General features: G+C 42.6%; 1 protein-coding gene across 1 annotated transcript in view; it reads left to right on the plus strand.

The window, feature by feature from the left end:
• The window catches only part of prr12b (proline rich 12b), a 104,904-nt gene that overhangs the window by 68,440 nt on the left and 21,841 nt on the right, over positions 1-14,623 (plus strand). The window contains 4 exon segments of the mRNA XM_025906676.1: positions 6,517-6,665; positions 8,373-8,534; positions 8,779-13,130; positions 13,249-13,461. Of these exon segments, the coding sequence (XP_025762461.1) occupies positions 6,517-6,665; positions 8,373-8,534; positions 8,779-13,130; positions 13,249-13,461 (4,876 nt within the window).

Here is a 14,623-nt window from a genome sequence, read left to right on the forward strand (position 1 = left end):
GTGACAATTTGGATTATCCAATTAACCTATCCCCACAAGGTGCATGTCTTTGGACGGTGGGAGGAAGCCGGAGTACCCGGAAGGAACCTACGCAAACACGGGGAGAACATGCAAACTCCACACAGAAAGATCCTGGCCTGATGTTGGAATTGAACTCAGGACCTTCTTGCTGTGCGGCAACAGTGCTAACCACCGTGCCACCGTGCTCCCCTCAATTTATTCCCATTTAAAAAAAAATTACACAACAAAAAAAATGTTCTTTTAAAACTAAAATCCAAAAAAACCCCTCAATAAAATTGTCCTAAAAAAACCCTGGCCTGGCTAATCTCCATAGCAGCCCTCCACACCAATAGGGCTGCACCCAGCGAATGACAAACAGTACTCACGGATGCAGGTACAGGTTTACCTCTGCCCTGGTGTCGATCATATGCGTTGTTTCCCACTGCTCACCGTTTCTGTGACCAGAAATGGATGGCTGTGCCGTGTTGATCAGCCCATTTCACGAAAGCATTTTCACCTGGTGATCAGGCAGCATGTCCTTCTCTCTCTCTCACCTGGGTTATACGTGCTCCTACTTTCTACAGTCTGGGCCCTCATCCCTTTTTGGTGCTCAGCCAGTTTTTTTTAACTGGCCCTTTCAGCAGCTGATAGGCCACCTCAGGGTACACCCACACCTCAACAGGTGGCTGCTATTAACCAGTTTGTCTGTTGTCCAGCCAGTCCACAATGGAATAAAACACTACAAAACAAATATTAAAATTACAAATCAGGCCATCATTGTTTGATGGCCTGTGTTAAGGTGTTAAGATTGGGCCTGTGTGAGGAGGGGCAAGAGGGGTTTCAGTACTGAACCTATTGAAAAACAGATTGACTCTGTGCAGGCTGCCCTGTGCTACTGCTGACCTCTTTGATTGAGGCGGGTGATCAGCTGCATCCCTCTCCAGATTTCTTTGATGTTATTCAGCTGGAGTCTTCAGCTTCTCTCTGTATGTATTTTTACACCTTCTCAGCCCCTCATTCAGTTCGCACTGTATTTTTCTCAACTTGTCCTTGTTCCCAGACCTGAAGATCCTCCTCTTTTCATTCAGTAGGGCCTTCAGGTCACTGGTGATCCAGGCCTTGTTGTTGGGAAAACAGCATACAGACCAGATTGGGATGATGGTGTCTTGAAAGAAATTTATCGAGTCAGTGGTGCAGTCTGTGATGGTGTGATCCCCATGTGGATCACAGAGCACGTCTCAGTCTGTAGTCTCAAAGCAGTCCTGTAGGCCCTCACTAGCCTCTTGACTCCACCTCCTCACAGACTTGATGGCAACAGAAATTCTTTGAACTGCAGGAACATAAGCCCCTTTTCCATAAGGATCTACCTGGTACCAGGCACTCGGCCAGGGTCCCAAGTGATTCGAGCGGGTACTAAAATGCGACATCATCAGACTGTATGCCACCGACTGGCTGGTCAGTGGCATCACTCGATGAGTCATAAGAGCGTCTCGTTCAAGAAAATAAAAACTGGCATTTTTGAAACCCGACAACGAGGGAAATGTAAAGAAACAACAACGTGGTCCCCGAGTCTGACGAAAAGCCACAGACCATTGTTAAGGTTCAAAAATGTTGAGGAGGAATCCATAAATAAGCACTCTCACTCAGACAAATCACGCAGAGTCACTCAAATCAAATACTGACAGCATTCACACAGTTAAAATCACTCAAAATACACTTTCCTATGCGTATTTTGGACATGCCTTCCATAATCAAAAGAGCAAGTCAAAAGAAAAAGAAACTGAAACCTCTCATCATTCTCACAGCTTCTCACCACACACACATAACTGAAAAAATAAAACACACCAGCATTTATGGCTCAAGATATATACATCTATCAAAATTCAGTTAATTACTATACATCCACACTAATATATTCAAACTGTATTTATACTCTCGTAATAAGCAAAACCAACCTCTTATATACAGGCATTTAGAAAAATTGGCAAACAATAGTCATAAAGCTCAATACTCTCGAAACTGAAACCACCCTCTCTGCGCGTCACCGCTCCTCATTTGCATTTACACACCATCAGTGCACATCCGGCTGTGCATTGGTGACACAGAGACTGATCTTACTCATAGATCTCATATTTTATATTACAGACGTCTTATTAATTACAACTGCACAGATTTAGGCCTCTTAGCTCCTACAAATTTCGATAAATTTACCATAACGGCTCCAACCGATAAAGTCCCTGACTTTTTTGCGACCAATTCACCGGACCAGCTCCAACCGTTCCGTCCACATTTCTAGCCCTAACTTAATTTACAGGTAGCCAAAAAAGCGCAAAATAGAGGCTCCAACCTCTAGCAATTTTGAAGATTCCCCAGTCCTTCCCGGCTTGTCGTGCCGTACTAACCCTACTCTTCAGGGTAGGTCAAGGATAAACGTCTTTATCCAGGAGGGAGCGTTACCTCCGAGAAAATGCGCTTCTTAACAGACGCCGCTGTCGTCCTAGAAAAATTTAGAGTAATTTGAAACAACAATCTACACCCAAAACAGGATTAAGATTAGGGCAACCCTCAACAGTTTTGGAGATTCCCAAGTCCTCCTCGAATGTTGCCCGAAACTATCCCTAGTCGCAGCTAGGTGAAGGATAGATTTCTCTATCCAGCAGGGAGCGTCACCTCCGAGAAAGTTCTTAAGGGTTGCATAACCAATGGGGCTCCAACCCACAAAATGACCCAATTCCCTACCACACTAAATTAGCAGCTCCAACTGCTTTAATTCTCTCAACGGCTCCAACCGTTCTTAATTCTCTCAGCGGCTCCAACCGCTTTTAACTTTCTCAGTACTGTACTTTATTACTTTCATTATCACCAAAATCAAAACAGACATTCACCAGTAATTTCCAGTGAGTAGACTTTAATTTGTCATATTCAATTTGGCACACTTTGGAAGATTCAACAGGTATGTGCCTTACCTTTGTATAAGCCGGCTTGTCACTCACTTTCAACCACTGACTCGTATCTGCTCGTCTAATCACCACGGACCCCGGATCTCTCAAAATTCCCCTCTCTCACCGGAACGATGCCCCCAAATGTTAAGGTTCAAAAATGTTGAGGAGGAATCCATAAATAAGCACTGATCCGGGCGTGTGCAATTAGACGGCATTTTAATGAATACACATGTGTGAGTCCGAACGCTGTGCAGATTTCAGCGTCGAACTAAACTTACAATAATTAGACAAAGGTTTTATAGGGTTGGAAGTCTTCCTGTTACCAGGCAGACTCAAACAAAGCATACGTCACTCCAAAACCACAATGACTTTTAACATAGTCTAAAACAGAACATCATCTTCGCCTCGAAGGCAGGTGCTTCCTCTCAGCCCGCCTTCGCTATCGCTTATCTTCTGGGACATCTGGTGTACTTCCTGGAACAGACTACCACGTACGCACCCAAACTTTGCAGTTATAAACTCTTACCTAAATGAGTCTATCTAATAGGTGTGTGCGTGCACGTGCGGGGGCGCGTGCGTGCTGTGTACTGCGTACGTGTCGTGACCTCTCTCACTATATGTGTCTGTATGTGTGTTTATGGGTGTCTCGCCCTTAAATGCTCTCACATCTCACCCGTTGCACTTCTGACCTTTCACCAGAACAGAGGCTCATCCTTACATATAATAACCTAACTAGAACTATATATGTAATCTACTGAATAAATGTTTTAATCAAAAGCCTCTACTAAAAGCTTAATACAGTTTCATATCCTACTCACAGTACTTGCATTCAGAGTCTGCTTTCAGTTTCACTTCTGCAAGAGCCTGCAACTTCAAAAACATGTACTTCCTGTCGCTGCAGCTCAGTCTTCTCACCCACTGAAGACTCCAGTGTAAGAATATAAAAACATTCAAAAGCCTTTAAAATTATAAATTCAACTCAACAGTTTAAAGTGGTTCTTCTTGGACCTGTAATAAAGACTAATATGATACCAATATATTTGAACATCTGAATGCATCTAAATGCAACATCACTATTAATAATGAAATGTTAATGATGATTATAGAAATAGCAGCAAATAATAGCAGTAAAATATTTCTCCTCTTGATACCATGTAGCAGGTATATTCTTGCCTCGCCCATCCACTTTTGTTGTAGCGTTCATGTTGCATATTAAATATGTGATGCTCAACTGGGTTGCTATGACAATGACTATGTACATTAGGTGGTACTCAATTGTAATGGAAAGCCAGTCGATCTAAGTCGAGTCGTGGTGAGCCGTGGTGAGTCCATCCGAGTAAGAACTAATGAAAACGGGGCTATACAGAGGTGTTGACAGGACCAGGTTGTGATCTCATCTCCCTGGTGGGGAGAAGGGTGGTGCCTCTGTATGGATCCTGCATGTTTGCATGCAAGGTCCAGATATTTACTTATAGTTATGACACATTAACAATTGTAGTTGCATGTCTTAGTGCTGTTGGTACATTGCACAACTTGGATCTCACACTTATCTTAGTTGTAGCTATGTGGCAGCATAGCTAGAATCAAACAACATTTATAAACTTTAAAAAAAAAATTGAAACGCAACAATGTGATAGTGACTGGATGCTATAATTTTACTTCAGCCACACATTCAGCTATCACCCAAGTACAGACTGCAGGGCTGCTTAAACATAGGTAATGGAAACAACATCTTTATTTTTTAGGCAAAGCAGTGTGATCATGACTGGGTACACATCGGCCACACAAGAGTCACTGTGGCTCCCTCTGACCGGTGTCAGCGGAGAACAAAGACACTACAAGCTCCTGCACCTGCTGCTGTACTACTCCACGAAGTGTTGTAATGAAATGTGCCAAAATAAATCACATAAAATGACTTCACGTCTGATGGACTTTTATTTTTAACATTCATTGTACCGTTTAGTGAAGAGCATGTCCACAAGTGTTCCAGGAGGAAGGAAACTGAATTCCTCCAAAGGAAGGATAATTTTGGGTTTTATATAAAACTCTGGGTCAGGACCTGGACAAAGTCTCTTTTACACTGCTGGAATTGCAGCCATTGGAAAACAGAGCACACATCAGTATCTATCAGTGTCATGGTCCTGGGTCGGTGACCCAGTGTTTTGAGTTTTTGTATCATTATTGAACTTTGATGTTTGTAATTGTTTGTCTTTTCTAGTCTTTTGGTTTCTGTTCCTGTGTTCCATGGTTGCTGCCCCCCCAGTAAAGTCAGCGTCTGTTATGTTTCCTGTTTTACTTTAAAAGTCTGTCCTGTGTAATTGCATTGAGTTTTACTTCCCCTGTCTCGTCTTGTCAGTTACTCCCAGCTGTGTTCTCCTTCGGTGTCTCATTCCCCTCGTTATCCCTCTGTGTGTTTAAGCCCCGTGTTTCTCTTTGTCAGTGTTGCGTCGTCCGTTTTTCGCCCCTCAGGTCATGTCAAGTGTTTTTCAAGATTCGTTGCAGCTCATGTTCTTAGTGTTTATTTCAAGTCAAGGTTCGCTCATAGTTCTTTCATGCATCTGTACCGAATCTTGTTCATAGTGCTCATAGTCTCCCTAGTTTTCATAGTTAAGTCATACTGTTCTCTAGTTTAGGTTCTAGTTAAGTTTAGCCTCCGTCCCGGCCGTTTGTCATGTCATTGTTTCTGCCACAATAAAGGCTCGCTTTTCGTTTGAGATTCTGTTCCATCTCTTCATCTGTGTCCTCGCCTGGGTCCACCTCACTCTCTCCACCTGGTCTGCCAGGCAGACCGTGACAATCAGTCAATAAAAATAATTCACTGAAATCTGCCAACATACTAAAGTGCATTATATTTAATTTCTAAACATATCCAACTTAAACTTTCAGAGCGGTTTGTTTGTTCACTTTGAAATAAACAGCAACACAGAGAGTGCACTCAGCTGAAATTATTAACTTGAAATAAAATGCGTATTTTACCACTCTGTGCACTAAATCCCAAAATTAATGATCTTCTGCAGCATTAGCGTCTTGTCTTACAGCAACACTGTTGCATTTTCCTGTTACATTTTTATGTTCTTTGTAGACTTTTATATTTATTATTATTATCATCATCTGATAACATCTCAGACTGGAGTAGGTGGCACCTATAGAATCAGTTTGTGGAGAAGAAGGGTCAAATGATGCTCAACATGCACACAGAGCCTGATGCAGAAAACTCGGATTAACAGAGAAATCTGAGAAGTAACATTGAGATGCCTGCTATCCCTGAACAGGGTTTTAGGATTTCTCAAGCCAGTTAATGTCCCAAAAAAGCCAGTCTTAGGTTTGAACAATATAGCTTACACAGACTTATACATATGTCTTATACAAAAGTGTTTCTAGTATTACTGTGGCAGTGGCATGTACAAGCTCATTGGTTTTGTGATACTGCTTGTGTGGATGTTGACTAGAGCTTTTTGGAAACATCTCTTCAACCTCAGTGGTTTTATATCTGTGGTGGCTGTAGTAGCTCATTTTTGTGGTAAATAAGGCTGTTTAAGTTTTAAGTCAAACTCAGTAACCATGTGCTCCTCAGCCTCGTGTATGGGAGCCGCTCATACCACCCAGAGTCAGAACTACTCCACCGGCAAACCTATGGCACTCCAAACCCACTTCAATGCTATGCAGGAAGTCATCACCCAGGGAGCTCAAGGCAGGGTGGAACTTGGGGTGGATGCACACTAGGTAAGGATTTGGTTGTGCATTGTAGAAATGCAAGTTTTATATATTATATTTGAGTGAACTATACAGTGTTATTTCTATCATCATATGAACAAAACTGTGAATAGAAATAACCCACACAAAAAGAAACGTGAAATAAATGTCTGAACTGGAAAGGGAGGGGAAGTAATTATAGGATATTGTAGGATCTTTACCTTATAATATAACATGCATTGAGGTGACCATTGGTGTGATTTTGCACTACATAAATAAAATTGAATTGAAAATTAAAATATATTGAACTGGCATACAAACCATAATGTACAAATGCAGTGTGGTTTATATAAATGTTAATTGCCCCTTGGGGATAAATAAAGTCTTTCTGCTTCTGATTCTGAAATAAATCTTGGTATTTGTTCCTTACATATAAGGAGCAAGGGAGTACAAAAGTACATGCCAAATGGAAAAGGAGAAATAAATCAAACTTTTTTCTTTCTTTGGAATAAAAAACAAAACTCAAGGGCAAAAGATGGAGATAGAGAAGTAGTATTATTTTCTAAAAGGTGACGAAAAGCAGGCTATGTATGGAAATACAAATTCATAACCATATCTTTGTAATGTTTCTCAGTTTTATTTTACAACAGCTAAGCTCCATGGCCTGTGTTGTATAGCCCACAAAAATCAGTAATCAGTACACTGTTTTTGACATTTTTCAGTTTTAAATCTCGCTGCAATTAGCCGTAAATTGTATCTCACAAACACTGTATGCTTGTGTCACAAACACAAGAAATTCAAATCAGTTTGGGTGTTTAAATAGTCTCCTCCTTGTATGCAACAAGGCCAGTTGCAGACACACTGCTGGCCCTGTGCTGGCCCAGAACAGTTTCAGCTCTGGCCCCAGATGTCAGCCTAATGTGTACCTTAATCAAGCCATGTAATAACAACATGTGCTGGAACATAATAGTGCAAAAGTAACATGAAGAAACTCTGTTCAGACAGTGAATGGACTGATTCTTATATAGCGATTTGCTACTCTCCCAGATTACTCAAAGTGCTCTATACAACATGCTACATTCACCCACTTTGTCTAAACGGAGTGTTTCCTAACTACATTCACACTCTTGACATGCAGAGTGGAGGAGCCAGGGATTGAACCTCTAACCTTCCACTCAGTAGATGACCTGCTCTACCTCCTGAGCTACAGGTACCTGGTGGTAGACATGTGTAAACCCTCACTAGGTTTTGGATAAAGTGTACACTCACAAACCTGTCAAACCTGCATTTGAAACGTTGGCTACCATAGCAGTACAGTATTGCAACATGGCATTTGTGTCTTCTAACTAAAATAGGAGAAAAGGAACATAAATAGTGCCATCATTGCCAGACCTGGCCCACATCTGGTTGACATACACCCTGCCATGACACCAGTCAGTCAGAAGTGCCAGCTATGAGCCATGTTTTCTATGAGCCTGGGCCACATAAACCAAACCACAGTCGGGCCAGATGTGGCATGCCATCACATAAACAGTGCCATCTACACCAGGCCTGGCCCATATCTGGATGACATGCCACTTACCATGCCAGAAGTCAGCCAGCAGTGCCGGCAATGTTTTTACGCCCAAACCTAGTTCGATCTTGTGCAATACATTAGTAGCTCAAAGTCTGAAGATTTTCTAAACTGTTTATATCATCTATGATATCAAGTAACTGAGGTTTGTATTTTGTTGCAAGATCTGTCAGGGCTGTTTGAGTCCAGTCTCCATCATGCCAGCCCCTCAGGTGCCGACCCCTCTGTCATGAATCTGATTTCAGCTCTGGATTCACAGCCTCCACAGCCCTCACCCTCTGCTTCCTCCCTCCTTTCTCAGTTCCGCACATCCTCTTGGCAGACTGGTGAGTGTTAGCCTGTTGTAGGAACAACATTTAAAAAATAATAACAAACTATTGTCAGTCCTAATTCTTAACCTTAAAATAAAATGAAGTCAAATTTCAGTCCTAAAAGTATTTTCACTGATTCTATATGCAAAAAGAAAGATTTCTGTAGTCTCAAAATAAAAGTAAAAAAATTGACAATTTTTCAAAAATGAATAGTAACTTAGAGTGACCAACACTTTCTATGTAATATTGTGTCCTGTAGCCATGCATACACCGGCCCCAACGGACCTCTTTATTTCAGGGGCACTTCCAGGTTCAAGCTCCTTTCACTCCTCCTCAGCTCTTTCTGCATACCAGAATCCTAGCATTTTTTCTGGACGATCATTCACTCCCTCATTATCCCTGCAGGATACAACTACATTTAGCCAAACTTCTAACGGCTTGATATCCCCACATGATCCCTTGGTACACATTAAAAGATCCTCTCAATCCAGCTTGGGCTTTGATCACTTGCTGTCTTCCCAGAGCACTGCCTTCAAGGGCTCCCAGGAATCTGCAACTCCCCAGACCCAAGACCCTTCCACTTCCTCCAATTGCCACCTGTCCCCTCCCCAATTTAATCTGTTGCCCTCTCAGCTTCATAACTCATCCTCTCAACCATATAATGCCTCGATGTTGTCGTCGACGGCAGCCCTGCCACCTGCAATTCTTCCTGAGCCTCAGCCACTTCAACAGACAGCAATTTCCCGCCACAATAGTGTGATCAAGCATTACCCTCTCTCATCTTCAGCCTACACCACAACCCTACAATCACAATCCTATGCCAGCTCTGATGGTTCATCTGGCTACCACCAGCTAGTCAGCCATTATCAGCATGCTGGTGTGTCCTACAGTCCACTGGGGGAACGGAGCCTGTCCTCTGACCCCAAGACCTCACCAAGGATGGAATCCCAGATATATCAACCTGTCATCCAAACAGCCTATACCTCATCATTATCCACCTCCTCAACTCCCTCCTCATCTACAGCTACTACTAAAGGTGCCAAAAGTTCCTGCTCCACAAGTAACTATTCGTCTTCTTCCTGTACCCCACAAACTCCACCATCAACCTCCTCCACCTCCTCTTCATCCTCTTCTAGCTCAAAGACCAGTACTATTTCTCTGTCTGCTCCCTCTCTTCAGCAACCCGCACCTCAGTCAGCACTAGTACCACCTCTTCTCCCAGTGGTGTCATCATCCCTTGTACAACAAGCAGCAGCCAATCAATGTCTGTCCACCTATGGCTCTCAATCTGTAACCAAACCTAGCACAAGCTTGCCAAACCACACCCCTCCCCAGCAACATATTCAGTCTTATTCCCTCAACCTGCCACCATCTACACACATGACTGTACATTATGATGGCTTCAACTCACCCCATGTCCGGGACTTGAGCACTGGAGCAAGGAGCAGTGGGGGGAAAGACTTCATGGGTGTAGGCTCTGGTGAACGCTCCTTCTCTGCAGAGATAATCATTCAAGACTCAAGTTTTGTCTCAACATCTCTCAGAAAACCACAAAGTCCATCCATAGACTATGGGAGTGGATCAGCCGGGAGTGGACCTGGGATTCACAGTGTATTAGGCTCTGCGGGAACTGGGAACGGGGCTGCTGGTAATGAAGGCAGTAACGCATATCACCTGACTGAGTCTAGTACATCACCCTCAACCAATTCTACGATCAGTTATTCAGGATTGCACTCTCCTGTAGCTGCCCGACCTGTACAGTCCCCTGGAGGCTCAGGGGCAAATAAATACTTGTCTTCGATCCCAGCTCCTACTTTTATGTCCTCACCACAAGGTTTCCCTGATAAGCGACAAGCTCGGAACCAGTTGTACCACTCATCACCCCCGAACACCAAAACAGAGGCCACAAACATGCTGGGAGCTGAGGAATCCCAAGATGAAGGAGACAGTGAAGATTTCCTTATCCATCACTTACTACATCCACAAAGCTCAAACCCCCATTTTTCCCAACATCACCCACATTCTGAGCAACTGTCTCAACCAATCCTTCATGGGGAAAGCAAGGGAATGACATATGATCTTAACAAGATATCAGAAGAGCGCTACCAGCTTCAGAGTGTCATTCGTACCAATAACATTACCAGCAATTCTGGTCTTGGAATGGCAATTAATGACACAGTGAGCTTAGACAGACCATTAGAAATATCACAGAAGAAACAACAGGCCAGGTCAGACTCGATCATATCAAAGTCAAATGCTTCAGGGGTGCGAAGAATATCTGATTCTCATTCTCATGCTATCCACTCGCATCATCAGCAAAATGAGTTAATGGGTTCTGCGGTCTATTATGGAAGAGGTGATCCCTACATACAGCACCCAAACTCCCAGCATCATCATAGCACTTCACATGTGTCCACACACTCTCAGCACTACACTCAACACTCTCGAATCTCCCAGCACTTTCTGCTCACTCAACATACACATCACTCTCAGCATTCTCAGCATATTCATCGCAATTCCCTCCCACAAAGTCACTCTCTTATAGAGATTAAGAAGCCTTCAGATGCAAATGACAATGCCTACTACCCACCAGATGTACAGCAAACTCGACAAAGTCATGTCTCTGTCTCTCTGATGAATACATCACCAGACCATCCCAAGCAAACTCACATGTTACAGTCTGTCCCTTCTCACACTATCCAAAACAAGCTGGATTCCCAACAAGCCCCACAGCAGCAACAGAAGCACCAGCAGCAGCAGCAGCAACACCAGCAAGCTATGATGGGTTCAGTTAGAAGAGCGGGGTCTGCTGGGTTGGAATCCCATGTACAGAACCGGTCCTCACAGATGCAACTTCAGCTCCAAACCCAGAGGCTAGATACCCACTACAGTGGAAGCCATCCAACATATCAAACAGGAGCCAGTCAGAGTTCAGTATCTCCACTACAGATGCTAGATCAATCGCTTTCTCAGGCCAATGGTACAGATAGTGGACGATCTCTGGACAGAAGTGGAGCTGATATGAATAGTCACTTCCTTTCTGAACAAGATTTGGACTTATACACCCCTTCACACTTGAGCCATCTCAACCAACCTCAGACCCACCCCCACACCCATGCTCTGCAACACACTCAGCACACTCATCATCAACTGTCTGTTACCACTCAGATAACTAATTCACACTTGCAACAGATGACAATACATTTAGCAACACCTCAACAACAGCAATCCCAGGCCACAGATCCTGAAACACAACTCTCACATTCACAGTTAGAGCAGCTCAAACAGCATCAATTTGAGACAGTAAGCCAGACAGATAAAGTAGGACAGACTCAAGCTCAACTTCAGCAATGTGCACCTTTGACCTCAATCTGCTTTCCAGACTGTGTTTTTCTTGAGATGGAGGATATGTTTTGTTCATCTGAATACAAATCAGGCTATACTGGGGCAAGACACAGTGCTCAAGAAAACCTCAGCCGGGGTCATGGACCGATACAAGAGGATATGGAGGCTTTAAAATCAGGAGGTGCTGCAGAGGGCTATAATATGGTTGGTCATCACAGCAATCAAGGATTTGGACAGTACTGCCAAGGACTTTGCCAAGGAAATGGTGATCTGCACTTAGACCATGACTGTCTGAAGACTCATGAGCTTCCTTCCACTGTCATTACTGACCAGCTTGGCCTCATCCAATCCCAAACTCCCATTATGGGATTGAATTCAGCAGTTCAAGGGGATAGCTTAGTCAACAAGATGATAGCAACTGTGGGAGTGGGTGGAAATTCCAACAGTACTGGTGTAACCTCTCCTATCTTCTGTTCCTCTCGACCCAAAAAACTGCTGAGGACCAGCTCATTTCACTTGCTTAAACAGCGACGTGAGCCACAACCTCAAACAAAGAAAAACTATGCGCAGGAGTATGAATTTGGGGACGACGAAGATAAAGCTGACGTTCCAGCAGATATTCGCCTTAACAATCGCCGGCTTCCTGACTTGTTGCCTGACTTGGTGTCTAGTTGTAGAAAACCTGGTGGGGTTTCTGGGATAAGTGGACTAAGCCCACAAACAGGTGACATGGACTTTTGCCACCCCTCCAGCTACTCTTCTCTTGGACACGATTCGCAACACCCCCCTAACGATGGTCCTAAGAAAAGGGGCAGGAAACCAACTAAACCAAAACGTGAAGGACCTCCTCGGCCACGAGGTCGCCCACGTATACGTCCTCTTCCAGAACCTCCTTACTGTAGGGGCCTGATGGGATCTGTGGCTGGAGAAAATAGGAGGGGGCGTGGCCGAGGTCGAGCGCGATGCAGACGGGAAGAAGGAAAAGTGCGCATGCATCGGGATATGAACAAAACTCAAAGCCTTTCATATAATCACCAGCAACAGTACCAACAGCAACAGTACAGCCAACAGCAGCACCTCCAACATCATCAACAACAAGATCACAGGCAGCAGGCAGACCTCCATCAAGTACCCCACCAGCAGCCCCAACAACATCACCACCATCACCAGCAAGAACATATTTCCTGTCCCCACCCTCAACTGCATCATCAGCAACAACAGCATACATCTCACCAGTCGCAGCAAGATCCGGTCAGAACTTTTAAGGTAATGCAGAAAATCTGGTATGTAAATCTGGAATCACATAGTGGCATGATCCTAAGCAGGGTAAAACTTGTCTTAGCTTGGAATCTTCTTAATACTTAATAACCTGTCTTTTTCTCAGATCAAACTGCACCTTGCCACTATGTCTCCACCAGAGTCCTTGTTGAGGACAGACTCGCTATCCAGCAGTAACCCTGTTCCATCTGAGGGATCGGTGGGGTCAGCACCATCTCTGGGCTTGAGTCCTGGACCCAGTACCACTGTTGACTACAACAGAAATGAGGTGAATCAGACAAAAGACGAGATTATGATACATCAGCAGAGAACTCAGGAGGTAAAGAAAATTAAGAAGAAAAGCGGCTTTTCATAAAAGCTGCAATAGAAATGTCTGATAAAAGTGTATTTTATCTGCTACACTATAACATTTTGGAGACAGATGTCTACAGGTGTCATTCTGCAAATTTGAATGGAAGTTCACAGTGTGAGGCATGGCCGAAGGTGAAAGCTTTCTCCCTTGTGTCAGATTATATTTTAAGAATGGGGGGAATTTTTTTTTATGGGAAAGCCAGATGACTAATTTTGTAAAGAAAAGAAATTACTGTTTAAGCAAAAAAATAATTATCTGAACAGTGGATTTTGTTTTTAGTTAACAAGAAAAGAGTTAAAAAAAAAAAAATAGCTCAGAGACATTGGGAGGAAAAAATCTGCCACCCTCTGCTTTAAAAAAATAATGATATAACTAGTATGAACCTTTTGTAATTTAATTGGTTCATAAATACTTACTGATAGGTTTAGTAGAATAAACGGGTAGCAATATTTTTAAAGAAATGAAGTAGTGGGTAACTTTGAGGTGTTTTACAGAAATGAGACATTCATAATACTGTAAGTAATTTTAATTACTGTCTAACTTTCTCCATCTTATACTGTAAATGTGTATTTTTAGATACATGAGCCATATAAACGACCTTATGTTTGTACATTTTTATATATCAATTTGTTATTGAGTCATTTAATGTTTTCACAGCTTTATTTAATATTAATTCTCTTTGTGTGCTGATGGCTATTTGACTATTCCACTATCCTTTTATAATACAGTAGATATGTTTTTATATATAAAAATATGATGAAGGCCTTTGCCTGTCTAATGAGAGAGAGAGAGAGAGAGAGTGAGAACGATAGAGCAAAATTAAATTTTAAAAAATAAATATTGTTCAACTTCAGCTTTCAAAAACACTATAAGAAAACTACAAAAACCAAACTTATGTGAATGAAGAAAGACTCCAATAGAACAATTTGTTTTTTATTTACATAAAAAAACAAAACTGATTGCAAAATAATTAACATAATAATAAACAGTACTTTTATTTATAGTTCTCTTTATTTGTACAGTTATGTTATTTTCTGCTTCTTTGCTGTTCTTTTTTTATAGCCATTATTTTCTTCTTTGTTTCTTTTTGTCATGAAAATGAATCTGAGGGATAAAATTCTCTTCTGCT

The sequence above is a fragment of the Oreochromis niloticus genome, linkage group LG4, assembly GCF_001858045.2.
Source record: "Oreochromis niloticus isolate F11D_XX linkage group LG4, O_niloticus_UMD_NMBU, whole genome shotgun sequence".
NCBI classification, from domain to species: domain Eukaryota; kingdom Metazoa; phylum Chordata; class Actinopteri; order Cichliformes; family Cichlidae; genus Oreochromis; species Oreochromis niloticus.